Below are 23210 nucleotides of genomic sequence, written 5' to 3' on the forward strand. Positions count from 1 at the left end.
CACTGAAAATTCTTCATTGGTTTATCATACTATACATGTACCATGTAATCTTGAAATTGCTCAAGAAGGTGCAATATTATAAGAGGTATCGTACTTCAAGGCATATTTTTTTCACAAAATCCCTCCGTACACTTCATTTGTGCTAGTAATTTTCTAGAAGACCTTTTAATTTTGATTGAAATAAATGAACATTTTCAACCACATTTGATAGAAATTGAGGAACAAATTCGTTAGCTACCCAATTTGTATAAGAAATAGTCATTTTTCCTAAGGTTGTGAACAATTTTGCAGAGAGATATTACTGTACATGTATGTACTTAAATTATTTCTAAGAAGAGAAGTGTGAGAAAAACTACGACAGTGAATAGATATTATATCACCATGGACAGTAAATAACAGATTGTAAAATATTCTACATATAGTGTAAATCTCAAGAGAGGGACACCAAAATAGCAAAGAAGTGCTTTCAAGTAGTTAATTTATATTTGTGTGAAGAATTATACTCATTTCTGGAATCTGGTATTTTACATTAAATGAATCGCTGGTCAATGCTGATTAATATTCAAGGAAAAATTCTGACTCTGACTTTTACAAAAGAATGGTTTGATGGTAAATTTTATGACTTGTACTAATTTGACAGTTGGATGTATAAAATAAAAGGTTATTCAATACATTGTACATAACAAACTGGAAAGTCCATACACAAGAATGCCTATGTTCTAAACTCCAATGAGACTGTCCGTTTTCAATCAGAACCTTTCAGGTCTGTTTGATCTCAAAGTCCAAATCTCTGTTGGTCTTCATTACCGAGATATCAACCCAAAAGTCTAGATTTGTTGCACTTCATTACCAAGACGTACGGAGCAATTCTGAATTGCATCTTGAGTTTTGTAGGTATGGTATAATAAATGTGTGGTGTGATGAACAAAGTATGACTTAAGTCAGAGATTGCTTTATTATTCTGGGGCCAAATCACTGTTGGACTTCCACCCTAAAGTCCATAATTCCCAGACAAAAAAAAAAGAAAAGAATACTGAATTTCCTGCAAATAGCAAATACAATAATATGCACAATTTATCCTAATTTCAAGATCACAACACAAATGCATGTATTTATTTCTTTTATGAAGCTCTTGTGGCTTTTTTCACCTACCTTAAGGAAAATTGAAAAATTAATAATGCATCAATATTTATTGTAATACATGTATACCGGTATATACTAAAAGTAACATCTAATACCTGCATCATTTTCACGCAAAATAACAAATTACATGTGTACTATAACAACAAATGCATAAATATAAAAGTCAGGCAGTTTTGGTCACTTTATGAAGTACAATCAAATATAACAGATTTAATACATTTCAAATTGCACATAACACATTAAATCATATGAATAAAGAATTACAAATACCCTGGTTAGCAAAATTACTTGATATTTTTCCCTGTAAAATAGTTCAGCTTTGTAATACCTTGTCAAAAAACTGAATACTTTAAAAATATTATGTATCAGTATTTAAAAATAAAAGGCATAACAACACTAGTGATTTTGTGATGACAAATCTGCATCAGTACTAAATGTACTTGTCTTCAACCGAAAAAAAAAATAATGAAAAGGTTACCCCACATGAATCACCGGTTCCTATCACTTTCTACAGCATTTCATTAAGGCATGTATATGGTGTAACAAAGCACACAATATCTAGTACCACAAGAATATTTTGAGTGCATTAAACCTTTCATCGAGTCAGAATGAATAAAGGTTTTCTACTTTTTAAGGTGTATAAATTTCGATATCTGTCTTATAAAAAATTCTTACAGTTAAAGTGGACAATATTTTCCATGCAGTTCTTGTTAGTCTAAAATCAGTGGCACATTAACAATATGAGCAGGGTTTTTAGTAATTAAAGCATTTGATATTGGAAGGTGTTTTTTGTAGAGGCGTCTTCCAGAAATGAAAAATTGAAAAAAAACAATACATGTATTTGAGGTATGTACTTTCAAATGCAAATGTCTTTCAATGTGTCATTTGCATATGCAATCCAGAAAATTATAATGAAAATAATGTTTCTTGTCTAATAACAAAACTGTGCCATATATATCTTTGAAATTTGTCGAATCATTATTCATTAAGCATAGTCATTTCTCCAGTGACAGAGAAATACACAGGTCTTATGTTGATTTTACACAACAATCAAGGCCATATGAAATAATTATAACCATAGATTATAGGCAGTTCATAATATGAAACTTGGCTGACATTTTTAACGGCCACCTTGAGGATACTGTATCTCTGAGAATTTACTTTTTTGCCACTCTCTTTGGCTTTACAATTCTACGTCCCGCTGGGAACAAAGCCCCTCTACCGGGAGAAAAATCTCTGGCAGTGATCCGTGGGAAGTTAGCATCACTGAAATTATTTGAATTATTTCCTGAACTATTAGGGCCTTCCACACCGTTTGAAGAGCTAGCATGAACACCATTTTCTATTTCTGTGGATGCCGAGAACACCGGGAAGGAAGCGGCCCCTGCATGGTCAGTGGTCGAGTTGGAAGAGGATGAGGTGGTGGGTGGGACACTGTTTATGTTAGCGAGGAGTGAATTGGTGATTGGGGTGGTTATTGGGAGGGTGGCCGAGGTAGGTGTGCCACCCTCACCTCCAGTCTGATGTCCCCCCTCAGAGTTTCTGCGAAGTGAGATGGCAATGGTGTTTGCGTTAGCTGGAAGTGAAAGTCGAGGGTGAGCTGAACTAGACACAATTTCGAATTCTGACCTAGAAGGTAGAGTCACACTCATGTTCGTTCGTTGTTGTGGTGGTTGTTTGCTGGACTGACTGGTCAGGAACAAGGAAGCAGTGGTCCTTACCTCCTTGTTCTCGGCCAAGCGGTTGGGGTCCAGGGGAAGAGGGTGTTTATGGATTGACAAAGCATTACGATGCACCACTGCCCCTTCAGTAGAGGTGGTTGATATAGGGTCAGTTTGTAAACCTAGAGCACTACTGGAGGAACTTCTGAGGAAGGAGGAGGGGTCACCCTTCACGGGTTGTTTTGCCATCTCCGGGACTGACTTGGTCTTCTTATTGTCACTGATGTTCATTCCACTCATTCTTGATGCAATGCTTGTCTCTCCAGGAACAATGTGTGCCAAGCTTGGAATCACAGATACAATAGAGTCTTCACTTCCTAGAGAAGGACTTTACATATAAACATTTTTACTTGTATACACTACACAGACGGCAAATCTCTATGATGGTTCAGTACAATAATTTTTTGCACATAAAATACCATTTTTATTAACATTGATTTATTTATAATTGCAGCTTTTCAAGTATCGGTAAACAAAATAAGAAATATAATTATTTGCACTCAATTCAAGAGATACGGTTCTTGCAAACTATCACATAGGAATGAAAAATTGGTTTATAGAATTGCATGCATCTTTCTACTGTATTAGTTTTATTATGGTGGCTCTATACACCCACAGTTTATACCAATTTTCAATAGAAGACCACAAAACATATTCTTATCAAATATTAAAATGATGATAGGGATACTATAAGTATTTTTAAAAGAATTTTTTAAAAAGTTAGCTATTAACAAATTGAGAGAAATTTTTCTGTCATATGGTGGATATTTCCTTCGGACACATAAAAAAAAAAACACTTCTTAACATTCAAAAATATTATTATTGCAATTTTTTTTAGTATTTACCCAAAACATACTCTGTTGACAAATCATCTGAAAAAGTGATGTTATAAGAAAATGTATTTTAATAAATGTGACATAAAAAATTGAATGAAAATCACTGCAAAAACAACAAAAAATATTTTAAATTTTATTTGGTATGAAAGTTCCTCAGGTAAGGGTTATTGTTCCTAAGTCCCAAGGCCCAAACACCTTGGGGACTTTTAATTTCTGAGTTGAAGAAAATATAATGTTGGAATGATAAATACATACATATTTCATTATAGGCCTGTATAACTGAATATATTCGCTTTAATGCAAAACTTAGTCAAATAAATAAAGGGGAAACTTGACTAGGCTAATAGGATTAATGTATCCCAACCTGAGAGAAATTCAAAGCCATCCTCCCATCCCCTTAAGGTCAGACGACACGTTCCTCGAGAATCTTTTTTGTATCTCCTTGTAATAAAGAGTTCCAATAAAAAATACTAATTTTTTTAATTACTTTAAAAATGATCAAAATTTACTTGAATTTGGTTATATGTGTACATGGTCGAGTGGTTAGAACCGTGGCCGTTCTCTGCCAAAAGCGTATAGGTTCTAGAGGTCGTGAGTTCAAAGCCCCGCCCCGGCGGAGATATAGTTCTAATTTAGTGAATTTTGCTGTGCTGTAGATGTATTTATTTTAAATCAGCAATTCAAGTGTATTTCAAGAAGATTAATATAAAGGAATTTGCATAGTCTAGTATTTTGCAGAAATGCCTGGTAAGGTACCCTAATTTTTTGCAAAAAAGCTTGTCAAAGTAGTAGTAAACCATTAACAAATTCCTGGAAAAAGTTATCTAATATTGAGGAACGTGTCGTCTGACCTTAAGGTGGTAAGGAGCATCTGTCGATATTAATGTGCATCAAAGTATATTATAATTGAAATACTTTCACCAGTTTAGAATTTTCTTTCACAGTATTCAAACAAAAAATACTTTTTAGAAAATTTTGGAAAGTTAAAAAATTTATTGTTCTCAACGGGAATCGAACTCATGACCTACAGGTTTGTTGTGAACCCACTAACCCACTGAGCTATGGTGTAACATATCGATGATGGGAAAGAAACTATTTTAAAAATTATACTTGATTTTATTGTTTATTTCGATAAATAATACCACACAACGTGAAGGTGTCACATACCACATTACTTGTAAGTAATGAATTTTCCAATTATCAAATTAAATTTATTCATTTAACAAATTTTTCAAAAGAGCGGTCCCCATACATTTCGCCTCAGTTTAAATCAGTTTAAACTGAAATTGCATGCTTCCAGATTTACTTTTTTGCGTACTGCATCATCAAAAAGTGGTGTATAGAGCCACATTAAATGTTAGATAGAGTAGCATTTTTACCTGAGTGTTTGAGTTGGATTTGTGGGATAGCTTTCTCCACTTCCTGTTTTTGCAGTTCCCAGGTTGGCATGTTAACAGTGGGAGTGTCACTGGAAGAGAACCAGGCCAGGTCAAAACAAAGTAGACTGTTTAGCTGTCTCTCCGACTCCTGTAAAAGCTGGCAAACAAATCGGAGAAAGAATGATTATACAGCCCCCATCATTTTTATGTACTACATACAGTAAATGTTTAAAAATTCAAGTAAAAACACTTACATGTCTGACAAATAAAAAATATCATATCATCATCAAGATTAAATTTCTGAACTGTAAATGAAGATGCTTCGTTTGCCTATCTATTACTACATGTAAAATTATGCACAATTATGGTACCAGTATGTTTTCATAATGTAAATGTGGTGTGAATATTTTTCCCCTAAAAAATGGATGTGTAACCATTAAAATGAACTCAAGTGAACTCAACTATTAAAATGAACCCTAGTATTTACAGAGGTGTAAAAAAACAACTTCCTTTAACCCTTGAATTATGAGTATATATTATATATATAATGAATAAATAATGATTTCATTTCATCAATGTTTTGCAAACTTGTTTGCAAAAAAAACAGTGTGTAGAAACTGCTACACCTACCTTGATTCGCAGACTAGGGTCCTGTGTGGCCTTGATCAGACTTAGTTTCCTCTGATGATGGTCAATGGTGGTGTTTATAGACCGGTGCTTCCTCAGCTGCTCCTGTACGGGTCTCTTGATGGCTTCAATGTCATTATACAGCCGCCTTTTCATCTCCTCCTTACGACTTTTCAGTTGAGATTGCAGTGCTTCAAACTCATCATCAATGCTTTGCTGCACATGTTTTTCATTTTGCTGTAGGACAGAACATTTATCAAAAAATAAGCTCTCAATATTTTTTCTTCTTTGTCTTCTAAAACTGCTTGTACTAAAGTGTTGATTTTGGTGGTTTTCCTTTTTGTGATGGATTTTTATGTGTTTTTAATTGTCTCTGTGTTTTTTGAGATGGGGGGGGGGGACTTACGGTAATTGGGAGGGATGTACAGGGAAAGAGCGAGATAGAGGACATAAGAGATGTGTTTAATAGTGTTTACATATTTTAGCAGTTATGTTTATTAGTTGGAATTTACAATGTTATAACTATATGTAAGAAAACATTTTCTTAATTACATGTACTACACAATATTTTTTTTTTACATATTATGAGTTAACTCACATCAATGCCACCAAGAATTTCATTCAGTAGTTGAATTCTGTCATTGAGCATCACATTCTTCTTCTTTATTTCCGACAGGGATGCCAATATGGATGTCTGAAAAAAAATTTAGTGGAAAAAAGCATTTATTTTAAAAAGTAGATCAATGAAACTATCAAGTTTGTACATGTATTTTTCCTGACAGTTACTGACTCTATCATCACTCAGAGCAAAAACCAAAGGACTTAGGTCCAAAGCAAATATATCTGATAGTCTTAATATCATGTTTCAAATCATAATTACAAGGTATTTAATCTCAAAAGTGTCACTTAATTTGATAAATATGTTAATTAAGTCAAGTACATGCATGCACATTTATCCTCTACATTTATACCTGAGAACGATGGAGTTGTTCTTTGATGGGACTGAATCGATGGGATGCACCTGCATCCTTCTGACTGATACATTTACACTCTCTACACACTGCCATGTTACAAGACAGACAGTAAAAATTGAGCTGTTCCCTGTGCAGACGACAAAGTCCCGCTGACTCCGACACATCTACACTCCAACTGGCGTCATTAAATGTTACCTCTGCCTCCGCTTTGTACACGCAAACCACATTGTCAAGTGCTCGGTTCACTGGAAACTGGTCAACTCCTGATCTCTCGAGTGGAATCTTTCTTTGACATAGAGGACAATCGACATATCTCTGAGATCTGTAATTTGTATACTGGTCTCTTGCACTGATAATGCCCTGTAGACATTTCTTACAGAAATTGTGACTGCATGGCAACATCAGTGGCTCGTCGAAAAACTCTAGACATATTGCACACATTAATTCCTTATCCATGACGAGTTTTTTTTAATGAATTACTTCGGCCCCTCTAATTTGACACAGCACTGGCTAATTTACACACCAGAGAGCCTTGAACATTCCTAAATACATTGACGGTTTGTCGTAATTGCAGTCTATACACCAATCTTTCTGCGTCAAACAAAAAATTGAAAATGCAAAAAACATTAACAATCCCATCTTCAGACGTTGTGCTTCATCTTCTTTCAACACCAACATTGACATACTGAATAAAGCGTTCAATAGATGTTTTCAAAACACAAACAAAAATATAGATCGGATAAAAACGAACACGAAGTGTCCGCGCTCACACGTAAAAAGCGATCATATATGTACTGTAACATACACTGAAACAATCATTAATTTTAAATTTGCGATTGCAAACAGTTTACCTCGATCATAGAGTGGCGTCGGAATCAAATTGAAAGTGGGGGTGAGGGTGGGGCTAGACTAATCATCAGAAATCTTGACAAGCCGGAAAAAAAATTGTTCCCAAAATCATAATAATGAAATTCCTAATCCGTGTGTATTGGGGGGGGGGGGGTAACTTTCTATACCTTTAATTCCAAAAAAAAATTCTTACCTACCAAAAAACAATTTCCCCAAATCATAAAATTACCAATCCGTGGGGTAAGGGGGGTGTATATACCTTTAACTGCAATTTTTAATATCACTCTTAACATTTCATTATTTTCATTTCAATTCCTTAATTATATCGAAAATGTGGGGGCAGGGCCCGGCAGATTCAATTTCTTATATGTAAATTTAAGATAAATTATGTTTGCTGCGAGAAAAAAAAAGGGGAGGGGGGGGGGGCTCCCGGTTCCGACGCCTATGTCCATGATAAATATATAGTTCCACGATCTGTGAAACATTAAACAGCCCTTAACTATAGTTATAATGAACGTAAATTATAATTTACAAATGTGAATCTATATTCATCAGCAAAATTTATTTATAACGTTTAAAACAGATAAACTTAGATTAGCATTCGTAAAATATAGTCCACAATTTGAAAAAGTACAAGTATTACATTTGCCCGCTTAGTAGCTACTGTATTTTCAAATGGAACTTTTTTTATCATTAAGGTAAATCAATATTTTTGTAAACCCCCCCCCCCCCCCCCCCCGAATATCTGCATTACAGACTTCGCGGATATCTTAATAACTGTAAATAGTTAAGATTTATAAAATAGACAAGTTTTACTAATTCGGAAAAGTATTTGACCTATAACGAATAGTTCCAGATTTCAGTCGTCATACTAGCATATGCCTTTAATAGGCTACATGTACAGTGTAGTTGCTAGTATTTCAGTTCAAGACCATAATGTAAGGCTATTCTCCAAAGCGACGGTATTGTTCTTTTCTTTTTTTTTTAAATAAAAGTGATTTCTTGAGTCGCGAAAAAAAATTATCCCATAAATCCTCTCTCTTTTACATGCACAAAACAAACTGTTGATCGGATTAATTATTTTGAAGAGAAGATATCAAATTTAAAAAACAGACATTCTACCAGACAACAGAAAAAAAGGAAAAAGTTTTTCAATATTATCCGAAGGTATATATTTTAGGCGAGTGAACCGAGTCCAATGCATATCGATGTTAATGTAAACATTGCATATTCATTCTTCAGCCAACTGCTGCAAGACACAGATGGATTCTCCGGACAGGGACAACTTCTTTGATAGATTTGTCGACAGAAAGAAAATTTTTGATAAACAGGATTGCATACAATGCTTTCAACGCTATGATGTTGACAGGTGAGATTTTTGAAAATTACTAAAGTAACAAACAGCTGACAGTAAAAGAATAACACTTAAGGCCTACTTAATTAACGACTTAAACCTTTACTTTTTAGCTACGATATTTTATTTGTCATTCATATGTTACTTTTTAATGCTAAAAATTAGTTTGCTGTGTTAAAACTCACTGTCGATGTTTTATGATAGCCCACCAAGGTCTCAATCTTGATTTTTATTGATTTACGGAAGACGTTCCCTTCTATCAAATTAAAATATAAATAAGCACGCCTACATCAGCGTATTGTACGTGAAAGCATATTCACTGAATAAATAGCCCAATACAATTTTGATTTTTGAAAATATTATGTATACATATCAATGACTCAATGGAAATTTTGGCTTTAACAACTATATTCAATATAAGCAGACTTTTAAATTCAATATATAAGTTGTCATTTTATTAATAGTATAGACATTTAAATGAGAGAGGGGTACTGCTATAAATAACGCTCAATTTTTTTTTATAATATGGTCTTTTTAAGGAATCACATGCATTTAAAAACCAATCACGATGTGAAACATGATATTTTTACTGTCATAAGTAGGACTTGAACTGTGAACAATAATGCTTGGATATGAGTAATCACCAAAACAAGTATTTCCTAGCTATAGTTGACTATTTGCCAGGGGCTCAATGACCCTTACATTCTATGCTTCTAAATTAGATTTATGTTTTTTTAGTTGTGGATCCATGTATTATAAAGCAGGGTTTTTTCCCTTGTATATATAACTCTGGTGTATTGCAAAATGCCAAATGAATTTGATAATTTTCCCAATGTAATTTCCTAATCAACTGCAACAAATCAGAAGTTATGATGCCATAATTATCTCAAAACTGATTGACATTAACTTCAATTAAAAAAACCCCATGAAAATAACAATGATTGGGGTGTTATAATATAAGTAAAACAATACATATACTTGTATATTCATCCAAACGTGGAATAATTGTTAATATGAGTTAAGAATATGCATTTGTGTAATTCTTTATAACATGGATAAGTAGTTCTCTTGTTAAAACTTTAGATTTTATATGATTAAAAATAGCCAAAATTTTCTTTTATTAAAGGAGTTTAATAAGTTGAGATAAACAATAAAGATTATATGCAGGTGTTCTTAAATATTATGAATGATTAAGGTACGTCCTTTCCACAGTCAATAACTAATGCTACAAGTTGGCAAATATCAAAAGTACCTGATTGGTTTATGACTATGCATTTCTGTAAATTTGTTTAGCAGTTTATGGTTAACCATTTTATGGAGGATTTCTGATAGTTTGCAAAGGAGCCATATGGTCTGATATATTTCTGGATGAATTATAAAACTGTGAATATTTTGCAGTTTAACCTTTAAATTTCAAAATAATTTTGAATGCTAGATAATGAAAGGAATGGGATTAATATTTGGCCAGAGTGTATTTTGTTTTCCTCTTTTATGTCTCCTTGTTAGTAACTTGAACCTGTACAAATGATAATTTGGTGCACTGCATTTTTATATACACATTATAAAAAAAAACAGGCATTATACTTTACTTAGCAGTAATTATAAGCAAGTGCCTTTTGTACATGTACATGATAAATGACATATACCAGTAATAGGTGTATACAGTGGTATGCAGGTTTATGGACAAAAGACTTGATTTTTTATGTTGAAGTCCATACTGGTACAGTTGTTATTATGACAGATCAAGAATTATCCACTCCTTTAAAACAATTCTGTTGTCTAGATCAGTTTAGATGTACATGTATTGAAATATTATTTGATTTTCACAGGAATATTCAAATCAGTTTTACACCTCTTGTTTTACTGGTACTCTCAGTGATAAAATCATTGCTTTTACCATACTTTGAAATATTAGCTTACCTGGCATCAGGTCAGGTGAGTTAAAGATGTGATACCACATACCATGATATCTGTTGAACTCTGACTCAGATAAGAATTTGCATGGAAATTATGTATCTTTTTAAGGATATCTGTAAGCAAGGGCTATCATTAGCCTGTGTCACACCAGGTGAACATTTTTCTAAACTATTTGTTTTGACAGAGACGGATACTTGAATAAGAGGGAGTTTCGGCAGTTACTGAGCGACATTTTCTGTGATGGCTCCCAGCCTTACAAACTGACAGAGGAGCAGGAAAAGGAGCTGTTCACTCTTCTGGATCAAGATCAGGTCAGTGGGGAAGATGGAGGTCATAAAAGGTCAAGGAGAGAGCGGAAGGTCATATGTAGATGAATCTTTCATGTCAAAGAAAGGGATTAATTGTTATCAAGCTTTGGTGAATAGTTCACCATAACTAATAGTCCCATTCTGATAATTTGATAGTGTTGTTCATATTTGTTACTTGAGCAAATTAGATAGGTACTATGGAATGATTAGAAGTTATGGTGGCTTAATTTTTATGGTTTCCATAGGCTTCAACAACCATTAATTAACATCCTCAACATATTTTGGAACACAGTCTTGTACAGTTGTACGTACAAATGAATCCCTGAAATTACTAGCAGCAGAACTGTAGCTCTATGGGAAACTCAGGTTGACAGACCATGGTGCTACAGTTTCTGTATATTTATTGTGCACAAAAAGTTACGCACAGTTTTGGACTTGTATTATTTTGAAATATATTCTGTAATTATTTTCACAAATGACAGTCTGTCAACCCAATTTTCCCATGGATCTACAGCTCTGCTGTATGAAATTGCATAGCCATGAACCATTAAGGTAGTACATGTATGAGACACCTCCATGTTGTGACATACTATTTATCAAAATATACAATAAAATCAAGCATAATTTTATAAATAGTATCTTTCTTAAAATTGTCAACTATCAGTATGGTGCAGTGGGTAAGAGAGTTCACTACGAATCTGTGAGTCATGAGTTCAATTCGCACTGGGGATTTAAAAAAAATATTTTTTCAAAAAATTTTCAAAATATATTTTTGGTTAAATATCGTAAAATTTGAAAATTCTAAACCAGTAAAAGTATTTTAAATATAATGTATTTAAATCCACATTAATATGAACAGATGTTCCATACCACCTTAAAGAGTTGACAGTTCCCAAAAATTGAGCCCTTCCCCCACCCCCGAATTTAAATACTACAACAGTGCTTGTTATCAAAGAGATTGGACACAGTTCCAGAACTTGGTATTGCCTTTCTGTAAGCTTTCAGATAATTACTGTCAATATTAGCATTAAACACTACAAGCAACAAGCAATGAAGGATTTGATTTGTATTATTCACATGAGACTCTTCACATATCCTAAACTTGTTTGTATGATTACATCACATTCTTTAAATAATTTCCTAAACACAACTTCAGGATCTTAAGATTTGTAGATGTAAGGTTTAATTTTCATTTACAGATTTAATGATTTAAAAGCATGGGCAATATGCTGGACATTTTTTTAAGCAGACAATCTCACTGGTACTTGTTATGTTTGGCAGGAACAGAAATTGTTATACTCTCTCTAAAAGAGAGATGGAGGGGGTTGGGGGGGGGGGGAGATTGCAAAATCTATGTATTTGAATTAGTGAAAATTACCTCAAAGTGCCGCCCCCCCCCCCCCCCCCCCATTTTGTCAACTCATATATTCTTCAGACCCCCCCCCCCCCCCCCCCCCCCCCCCAGTGATGTACCGGTAGTTTATGTGTCCAATTGCTCTTTGGCATTTTCCAAAGGTACTCAAAACTCTTCTTCTTTTTGTTGTTAGCATCCCATATTACCTGTAATTAGAAATGAATGATGTCAGAGAGAACTAAATGCTTCACCTTTTGAGATTTTATTACGAAAGGAGATTTATATCTATATACAATGCTTGTTAAAATAAATTTGAAAAATCCATATGACAAGAAAACAGTTCTCAATACCAGATCTCCTCTAATTTTACCTGCAACTTGTTTAGAAAACAGAGAAATTGTAAAATATCTTCAATGCTTGTAATTAAAGTGATTCCAGAAATAAGAGTTACTAAATAAAGTGTCAAGTAGTTGGGGAATTATCTATGGTTTGATGGTAATGTGTTACGTACAAGGTGAACTGTCCATTCCGCCACAGATATTTACAAGAAAGGACCTCTCAATAAGTCCTAGTCAGACCTCCTGCAAGGAAATTGGTCCATATTTGGAAATCTGTGACGTGTTTGCTCTGAATTAAGCTTCTCTCTGTTGATTTCTTCTGGAAAGTTCCAAAATTGGCACTGCAAATTAGCTCTCATTATCTCTTATCATTTTCTGCAAACATGGAAGAAAATATTTCTGTCATTAATTGGCTTATAAATCAATCCCGACCTCTACAAGCAAGAGTTCTTGTGAGTATGTGGGGGGAGTTGAACACGTTTGCCCTGCCATCTTGAAGGAGATGAAGCCATGCTTGGGAAATTTTCCTCCAATTATTCCTGGAATCATTTACAGTCATGTTGACATGGAAATTTATAGAATGCAATCATTATCAGTTCATAAGTTCTTAGAATTGAGATCTACGTAATATACTGATTTTAATTTTTGATGTGATTCCCTCACTGAAAAATTTACAATCAAATGGGTATATTTTATCCCCATTTTACAAAGCATGGAAAAAAAAAATCTTTGATGTTTTTCTGACATTTAATGTGTGATGCTGGTTCGGTTGAGTTTTTGTACTTTTACTTGATGATCAATCATTCATTGGTATGCCGTCTAGAGTTGTCAGGGAATTGATTATCTACTTGGTAAGGACAGGAATAGTGTAAACAGTTGTGATAGTTGCACAGTATATTAATAGTGGTATCAAGTAGGTCTTGGAAGTTCCAATCAATACTACCTGGGCTCTAATCACAGGGTAGCAGAAGGTCCCACAATGTCACCTTTCCCTTCCTCTGAAGCCTTTCTTGTCGGGTCCAGAATTCTATGGGGTTCAATTTTTTTTTTCAAGGAACAAAATTTTTTTTGAAAAAAATAATGACACCTGAAGGTGTGTAAGAATGGTTGGAAGGCTGCTGTGTTAATAATCTCTTTGACTTTTACCTGGGGTATTGGATTCCAATTTGTGCCTGACAGATCATTACCGTGGCTGTTTAAATGGTGATCAATAACACTATGTGCATTGTGCAGCCATCCACTTTAGATAATAATGGTACTAATTTTAAAGTCTAACAACCCTGTTTGCAATTTCTGGAACAACTGCCCATATTTTGCATTTTTAGCAAATGTTGACAAAAATTATAATTTAAGCAAAGATCTTACATTTTCTATTGAATTGGCCCTCAATCTTTCAGCAATGAAATCAGATACTCTTAAAACAAAACAAGAAGTTTTGAGCCATATGCCCTTTTTTTCAAAATTTTCACTATGACATCAACATGTACATATATTTAAGACTTTTTGATATTATATTAACATATAACTCCATTAAAAAAATTATTAAGTTCCGTTCTAACATTTATGGTAATTACCGATAAAAACTTAGAAAAAAAATTATTTTTCTTCATCTCTTTTAGGACTTCTTTTAAGTATATAAGTATGGAATTTATATTTAATCCAGTACATGTTTAATCTTGCAAAATGGATTGTTACAAAGTTATCAAAGTACTGATATTACTTTAGGTCCATTTTATTGGTGAGAACTTTTACTGGGCCTATTAACAGTTGAGGCTATCAAAAATTAGATCACCTTTTTACATACACCGTTGATAAAAGTACTGTAAATCACAAAGAGAAAATGATAAATAAATCAAAGCGTGCACTGCCCCATTATTGATACAGTTTTATTGTGGTTTCAGTCAGAATCTATTTGTAACCTTTGATTCGATTCAGGATTCAGCGTATGTTGTATGGAATAAGTTGGTCAAATACTTTGTCCCAGACTTGCGTGGTTATATTTAACTGGTGGTAAACTTTGATCCTTCTATATGGGTTGCTTATCAAGGGATATTGTAAGGGCTGCAACAACTTTATTTCTCAATTTGATTGTCATTAAATGTAACATTACAAAAGTATTAAGTAGACATACAAAGAGTATTTTAATTCTTATAGTACATCCTGGGTGAGACTTACTGGGTGGCAGTATTTGGAATATGAGTTCATAGTCCATGTGAATAGTAGTTAAGTGCTGAAGAAGTAAGGTATATGCACTGTTAATAATCTAGAGTTCCCAGTGGCTAGCTGCATGATCTTTATAAATCTCATAAATCTTTATTAAATGAATTTCTCTTTAATCTCAAGATGACCTACATACTGTATAGTGTATACAAATTATTTCAATCTGGGATTTGAATATACTTTTTTCAATGTAAATTAATTATAAAGCTTTTCTCTGATACCACAAGACCCTTACAACAAATTAAGAAAGCTTGTGGTAATTTAGGTTTGTTAAACTATTGCTTTTTAAACCAAATCCTTTTACCCTTGTATACCATGAAAGCAAAGTGGATTCTTTCATGAAAAGTGAAAATTCTTTATACATGCATCAATTTACCTTTAATGAATGTTTGTGATATTGTACATGTTAACCTCCAGTGGTGAAAAAGAGATAGATTTAGAACTGAAAGAGCGGAAGCATTGCACAAAGCCTTTTTTGCAAATATTATTAAAGCACATATTTTTATATGATACAAATGTAGTAAAGGTTCCTGATTAGTAATTAACAATATCAACTAAAATATAAGAGACTTTTGAAATATTGTAATATCAACACATGCAATCAAAAAGTTTGCATGTAGTTACCATCAAATTGATTAAAGTTATATTTTGGAAAAAAATATTTGAGTGCAGAGATTTTAACAATTGCCTTTGTTCAGTTAAAATTGGTTAGCCTGTCAAAATTTCACATATAAGAGAAATTAAAGCCACATGTGGAATTGCAAAGCTTCTTTTTCATATGACAACAAATTACGGATATAGCAAAGTTCAAAAAAGTCAAAATCATGCAATTTGAGGCATGCATTAGCTTGAAAGCACTTGCCAAAATTTGTGTTACAGGGATAGGGAATTTTAGGGAGTACTTGCGAGCACCCGCTGGACATGCCTCTGTTTTCATACCCATTTCATGCAACAAGCCAAGTACATGTATAGCTAGAGGCTTGTTCAGCAGAGGGAATGCTCACTAGAATTTGTTTTACTATAAGAGCACTGCTCTGCTGAACATGCCTCAAGTCTATCAAAAAATAAACATGAAACTTGCATTGTAGTATAGTGTTACTCATAGACATATCATTGAAATCTAAAATTATGTATATTGACTTGTGTTTATTCATAAAGCATTGATAGTATGTGTATGACCTATGTTGACATTTTGTAGGATGGGAAAATCAGTAAGACCGAGTTTCTTGGGAACTGTTACTACTGGCTGAAACAAGTAAGTCAGATCTAAGAATAGTCATACTTTTAATGTGAGCCAATCAGAACTGCAAATTTTGTCAATTCCAGAATCATTTTGACATTACAACTGTATTACTGAAGCTCTTCGAGAGTGAAAAATAATCTTTTGAATTTTCCCCTGTCAGATTTTGCAGCCAAATTCTGCTTTGATTGTTGTGGATGTGCAGAACGACTTTCTAGATGGTAACCTTGCCCTGCGTAACTGTCCAGCAGGTCAGGATGGACTCGGGGTCATTCCAGCCATTAACTCTGTCCTTGACACGGTGAACTTTGAACTTGTTGTGTATACCAGGGATTGGCATCCAGCAGATCACATATCATTTGCAGAAAACAAACATATCAGACCATTCCATTCTACCAGCCAAGTAAGTCTGTGATAAGACTGTCAGTGTCCGAGGCTTGTGTGTCCTGTATCCTGTTAACTAAAGTTCCACTCATTCTATTATGTCATGCAGTTTTATTTAGTACAAGCTCTTTATACTACCACAATTGAAATCTTCTCTTTATATGATGTCAATGTGTCAAGTTGGATGAATTACTAAATTTGAGGAAGATGTAAGTCTTCATTGAGCATGAACAAGTTACACGATGATGCAAGTGTTATCATCATTAATAGAGCAGCAAATTAATGTTGTAATTTGTAGTGTGTGAAGTTCCTTTGTTAAAGTTTCACAGGAGTTGTCTTCAGCTAATATCAGTGAGATGTTTGTACTGAACAACCAAAATGGCCTAATGTAAAATATTACATGTAAACTGATGTCTTTATTTATTAGCTGTTAATTATCTATCAGTGATGTGGTCACAAAACACCCAGAAAATGAGTCAATCCTTTAAATGGTGATGAACAAGACCTTGACCCTTATGGATGACCTTGAATGGTGACCTTGATTGTGATTTCAGATCACACAGAGAGAAGCCAAAGTCCATGACACAGTGATATTTGAGGGACCCCCGATGACAGAGCAGAGACTATGGCCCACTCATTGTGTTCAGGGAAGCTGGGGAGCTGAAATCCATACAGATCTCAAGGTGCTCCCACTGAAGAACATTCGTAGTCTTTGCTACATCTTTGTTATGTACTCAGGGCCATAAAGAAGGTTCTTTCTTATAGATCAAGATAATATAAACTTATATGAAATGTTTTAGATTTTCTTTTACAAAAACCTTTCTATTGTAATTATTACAAATATCAGAACACATGTATTGAAACTGATACACATAACAGACCATATGTATTAATTGGATCCAATATACATAACAAAACATGTGTTCAGAATTCTGGATCGTGATGGTGAAATTACACCATCAGCTCTAGATTTAATGTAAGGTCAGATGATTTGAGGATAACGTTGTCATAAATAGATTGGAGGTAATGTTGTTTGCATGATTTAAAACTAAGAAATGATTGTGACAAGAAATGGTACCGATCGAGTCAAGAGATACACAAAATACTCCAACACTGTAGCTCAGTGTGGTATAATGTGTATATAAATTTTTTATTTGTTTAGGTTCCAGACAATAGTGTATTTGTGGATAAAGGGAAAAACCCCAATGTGGACAGTTACTCGGCATTCTGGGATAACAACAAACATTCACAGACGGAGCTCGTCCAAATCCTGTCCACGCACAACATCACGGACGTGTATCTGTGTGGGGTGGCCTATGATGTGTGTGTGGGTGAGTACCACACAATGGAGGCTTGAAATTGTTACATGTCTACTGAAACTTATTACATGAGTTATAGAATAAGGGTTCCTCCTAATTTATTGAACTCAAAGGCAAGAAATGAATATGTTCATAGAAACTGAGATTAAATCAAATCATCTTTAAAAATACTGTATACAGGGTTCTTTTTGCCCCGTTTTGTTTTCGCCCTTCAACACTTGCAAACGGTTCGCCCCATCTTAAATTCGCCAAGACACGCTTGTGTATTAAAGAGATAACTTGGAACATTGGAATTCCCCCAGTCTTAAATTCGCCCCCTGAAAACGAGGACGAAAGTGGCGAAAATAAAACTGGCAAATATTTCCCTGTATACAGTAGTTCAGTCAAAAATAGATACATGTATTAATAGTATAGATTCCATTGTATATGAAGTTAAGGTAAAATGTCTTTATCATATGAGAGTCAGGTGTTTTATTTTATTATTGTATTCTCACAGAATAATTACCAATTATAACGTCAATGAATTATTAATTGATAACAGGAAAAGTAAATATCAGTGGGATGAAGACAATAAATTTTAATTTCGTACTAAATAATTTCTCTTTTCAATGAAAAATAAACCCCTAGATAATTATTGATTTTCTTCAATGGGAAACTTGCTGCAATTGTCTTGTGCTGACTTAGTACTAGAAAAAAAAAGTCACGAAAAATGATAAGATAAAATAATTATACCAGTCCCCTTACCCCTTACAAATGAACTTTTAAAGAGGAAGGGGGAATGAATATTGTTGGAATCAAAATGGTTGGTTTTTTTCTTTTGTGTATGCTTTTACATTTTTATATCCTTATTTTTATATATATTATGTAACAAAAACATATGGCAGGAATTCGTAATTTGCAGAGATATTTTCGATAAGTCTCAATGACATATACATTATGTTGCATTGATGTCATATCCTATTAAGACCAAGGTCATATGATATTCAAGTTAAGCTTTTTTTCTGGCGCTTTTTGTTCCATTTGTTTTGCAATACAGTCACAACATGAATCTTGCAGATATTTCAAAAGGGTTTTTATTAGCTAAATTTTTTATCATAGAATTGTTGACAATGCTACAAGCAATTGAAACTTCCATGAAATACAGTCTCTGGCAATAATACTATTGAATCCTAAAGTTCTAGCTAGCAAATAGCAAACAAAACTAGTGTAAACCTACAGGGAGTGATGATGCAATCCTCAAAGCAGCATCCTTAATAACCTTTTTAAAATATTCATATGCACACCAACTGTTCCAATAGCTGAGCTAAAAGGAAAATTTAATGTTCAAAAAGGGATGGGGACAAACCTAAAAGCAGTTTGATCAGTGTATAGATCCATGCTGTGCATATCTGTTTGTAGTCATATGGTACATTATTCATTTATAAACAAAGGAATTGTGGAACATCAACCTACTATAGTAATAGAATGTATACCAGTACTTATAGTCAAAACTTGTCATACACTACAGACTAGCGAAACAGGAGTTAATTTAAAAAAACCCACCACAAACAAAATACAAATTTTGCATAAAACCTGGTAATAAAACTACCGTATCTTAAAATTTATGGTTATAAATGTAATTTGAAATAGTGATGTCTTTTGCAGTGTTAGCTTTTAAGTACAGAGTATTTCTCACTGTTGAGTGAAAAAAAACCTGCAGTGAATTGTAAGGTCATTTTTTTATAGACAAGAAAGTGTTAATGTATTGATTTGAAGTAAAAAAGTACAAAGTTGAGATTAAAAGCCATTGACAAGCAAAAGAGTTTCTACATTCTATTGATTTTCTTCCTATACACCATTATGAAATTCACACACTCATTGAGGAGGGAAATTCTGTAATTGGCCGCATTGATTTGGTCCTAAAGTATAAGTTTAAGTGCATCAGCACCGGAAAATGAAAAACTGCAATAATATAGTCAATCTTCCCAATCTTGTACATTTTTAAGGAAATTGACCTCAGCGTTACTTTATGGTATCTGGTATGGTGTAGACTGGAATACATAATTTATTAGTTTATACAGATGAATTTTGGGCAAAATAAATTTGTTCGATTCAATTGATTTCACTGAAACCGTCTATGTGACGGTACATGACGTACATATATAGTATATAAATATTTACAAAGGTAGATACAATGTCAGAGGTGAAACTAAGCAAACTATATAACTAAGGCGTCAAAAAAGTTTTCAGTAATTTTGAAGAACCTTGGATTAATAATTGGAAGGTTTTTTCACACTTAAACTACTGCCAGCTGGACACTTTTTTTTTTGCAATGAATTTAGCTATCTTTTGGAAGCAAGTATGAGAGTGAATCCAACATCTATAGTACCAGTAATCATAGATTGTACTGCTATGATGTAGTTGTTATAGATCTTCGTCATTTTTGTTCTTCAAAATATGAAGTTTTAATATTAATATAATAAAAATAAAAAAAAAAAATAAGATCTTCTCCCACTTTAATTACATATGGAATCACCACAAATAATTTGTGATGAAGCATCCAGGGTCTGTAATTTCCAGCAAATCAAATGTTAAACATTTTTACCCAACAGCATTTACATAAAATTGCAAATTTATATTGCACAATGCCAGGAAATGTATTTTTACTGGGTTAGTTTTGATAAAAGTTTCACAAATTATAGAATCATACATATAGCTATGTTCACTGTTATAAGATTAGTATAATTGAATATTTTTTATTTTTTTTTATAGTTAAATAAACTTGTGTCAATCTGCCTTAATAGTCTTATTTTCCTCAAATATTAGCCAGGAATAATTGCTTTCAAGATGATATTGGTTTGGTTTTTCTGGTTGATTTAGGTTTCACAGGATTAGATGCTATGGACCATGGGTTTAGAGTAGTGGCACTTGATGATGCTTGTCGTGGAGTTGACATAAAGCAAATAGATGAAATGAAGAAATCTCTCCAAGAGAAAGGAGCTATCATTATTAGTACTTGTAAGGTAAGTCTCTAAGGTAACAAAATATGCAGGCTTGGTTTTCATGACAGACAAGGTGATGAAATTTGATATTGAAAAATGCTGGCTATAAAATACATGTATCAGGCACAAAGCATCGTTTTTGAAAGTTGGGGGGGGGGGGGGGCATGGACCAGACTCATCCAAAAATCTTGACAAGAGTGAAAATCCCAAAGGGGGGGGGGGAGGTAGCATACAGTACCTATTACTTTAATTCCACTATTGATATATTTCCTTTCACTTCAGTTTTTTAAATGCTCCTAAAAACAGTTGGGGATGGTGGGGCTTCTCCATGTTAATTCAATTCAATCTTTTGTATGTATATAGCAGAAATGATTTGTTGCCAGAAAAAGGGTGGGGGGGGGGGGGCTGGCTCCCCTCTGATGCTCTGACGTGCCTGTGTATACAGGTAGATGAATAAATTCATGCTAAAAAAGATTAAAGAGAATTTATATGGGAGTTAAGATATGTGTAAGGGTATTTGATCAACACTTTGTTGTTGAAAAGTGAATTTATTTTATGAGTGACACATGTTTATTAAAAAACAATTTTCATGAGTGCAAAGCACAAGTGAAAGAATGTTAAAACCTCTTTAAGGCCATCCTTAAAAAATTGTTTGTTTGGAATTGCCCCCTTGGGGTTTACAGACCCAGGAGGGAGAGATAAGGATTTTTTCTTTCAAATTAGAAGTTTGCTTGATTTAAATTGAAAAAAAAATAATACAATAATGAAGTATAGTACAAAGATTTATTTTATTTTTTAAAGTGTCTCAAGGGTTTATGAATTGACTTGAATTATTGTATTCTTTGAAAAATTTCTTTTATCTGAAGGTGAAGGACATCGTAGAAGGATCTGACCGGCCCCCGAAGCTTGGGATTCAGACGGCTAGGAATGTAGCTCTTGCACGGACATTAGTGAATAACAATAAGGTCCACCCAACGTAACTGCGTCCTGTAATGTTTACACGGAGAAGTCGGCGGGGTTAAGATCATCCATCCAAAACTTGCACACATTGACTGTTATCTTGTATTGACAATGGAGTTTTCTTGATATTTTAATGTTGTGCACTGTGCACCAGTTTGCTTCTTGGTTAAGAGTGTGTTTATTTTTTTTTTCCTCTATGACTGCATTTAGTTTCTTAAATCAAAAGATTATCTTTGATTAACTGTAAGTAAGTATAAGGGAATAATGGAATAATGCTGAATGTACTACAATGTGTTTTCAGTCATTTGGAATTGCCATACTATGGTACGGTAGGAATTCCCCCCCCCCCCCCCCCCCCCCCCCCCCTTTTTTTTTAAATTAAAATGTCAAATGCAAATATTGCATTGATGGACATTTCTAGTCATTGAATAATAGCAGATTTAGTTTAGTTTTTTCTTATCTATTTACCAATATCATTGGCCTTTTTACTTTTAGTTGTTGCAGAGATATGAGAACATTTTTTATGGGTTTTAAAATGTACTTGTTCAAGTTTCTTTTTATTCCTTTATTGATATGAGAATGTCTTGGGTTTACCGATATATAATGCACAGCGGTATATACTGCTTAACATTAAGTTGTTGATCCTTATTATAAAACTTACTTTTGTTTCAGATAATCTAGCTTTGTGGTACATGTATATTGTATATTATACATAAGTATTACATTTCTTCAGTATGGAATATATCAAGGAAAGGGAGATAACTTGTGAGCTAAGTCAGGAAAATGTCTATTTGACAGTTGTACATATTGAAGTATAATAATATATGCATTTTCATTTACATATATTTATATAAGAGCTAAATATAGAATTGGCCACAGAAACAAAGGAAAGGGGTATAACTTGTGAGCTACATGTAGGTCAGAAAAATGTCAATTCTACAGGTATAATAATATGTATGCATATTCATATATCTATATTTTAAGAGCTAGATATATATAAAAGTATATAAGAATTGGCCACATATTGACTGTATGGACTGGTAATCATTTTGATTTTTCAGATCTGGTGTCAAGAATACTCATAGAATAAGCTTATGTGATACTGTGACACTGCATTACAAAGACAAAATGATTAAACTCAGCTGGAAAATGTGACGTACAGTCTCTATTTGCAGTACATGTACAGCAATATTGTTCTCTTTTTTATGTTTAATGTAAAATTCTACTATTGAATATCATGTGATTTTATTGTGAAATGTGACTTTTATTTACTGATCGAGGAACTTGTGAACTTAAATATTGAAGA

The 23210-nt window shown here is 33.5% G+C and overlaps 2 protein-coding genes across 2 annotated transcripts; one reads left to right on the forward strand and one right to left on the reverse strand.

The window, feature by feature from the left end:
* Positions 1-936: 936 nt before the first annotated feature.
* LOC128191440 (nuclear factor 7, ovary-like) lies at positions 937-7382 on the reverse strand. Its single transcript, XM_052863497.1, has 5 exons — positions 6678-7382; positions 6305-6400; positions 5710-5943; positions 5080-5236; positions 937-3181 (listed from the first exon to the last, which is right to left on the reverse strand). The coding sequence occupies exons 1-5, from the start codon at positions 7134-7136 to the stop codon at positions 2301-2303; spliced, it is 1827 nt and encodes a 608-aa protein (XP_052719457.1). The 5' UTR covers positions 7137-7382; the 3' UTR covers positions 937-2300.
* A 1357-nt stretch (positions 7383-8739) lies between these two features.
* On the forward strand, positions 8740-22264 carry LOC128191442 (nicotinamidase-like). Its single transcript, XM_052863506.1, has 8 exons — positions 8740-8898; positions 10985-11111; positions 16219-16275; positions 16424-16663; positions 17199-17327; positions 17807-17975; positions 20823-20965; positions 21811-22264. Exons 1-8 carry the CDS (start codon positions 8792-8794, stop codon positions 21922-21924), a joined length of 1086 nt encoding a protein of 361 aa, XP_052719466.1. The 5' UTR covers positions 8740-8791; the 3' UTR covers positions 21925-22264.
* Positions 22265-23210: the final 946 nt, after the last annotated feature.

Source organism: Crassostrea angulata, chromosome 7 (assembly GCF_025612915.1).
Source record: "Crassostrea angulata isolate pt1a10 chromosome 7, ASM2561291v2, whole genome shotgun sequence".
NCBI lineage: Eukaryota > Metazoa > Mollusca > Bivalvia > Ostreida > Ostreidae > Magallana > Magallana angulata.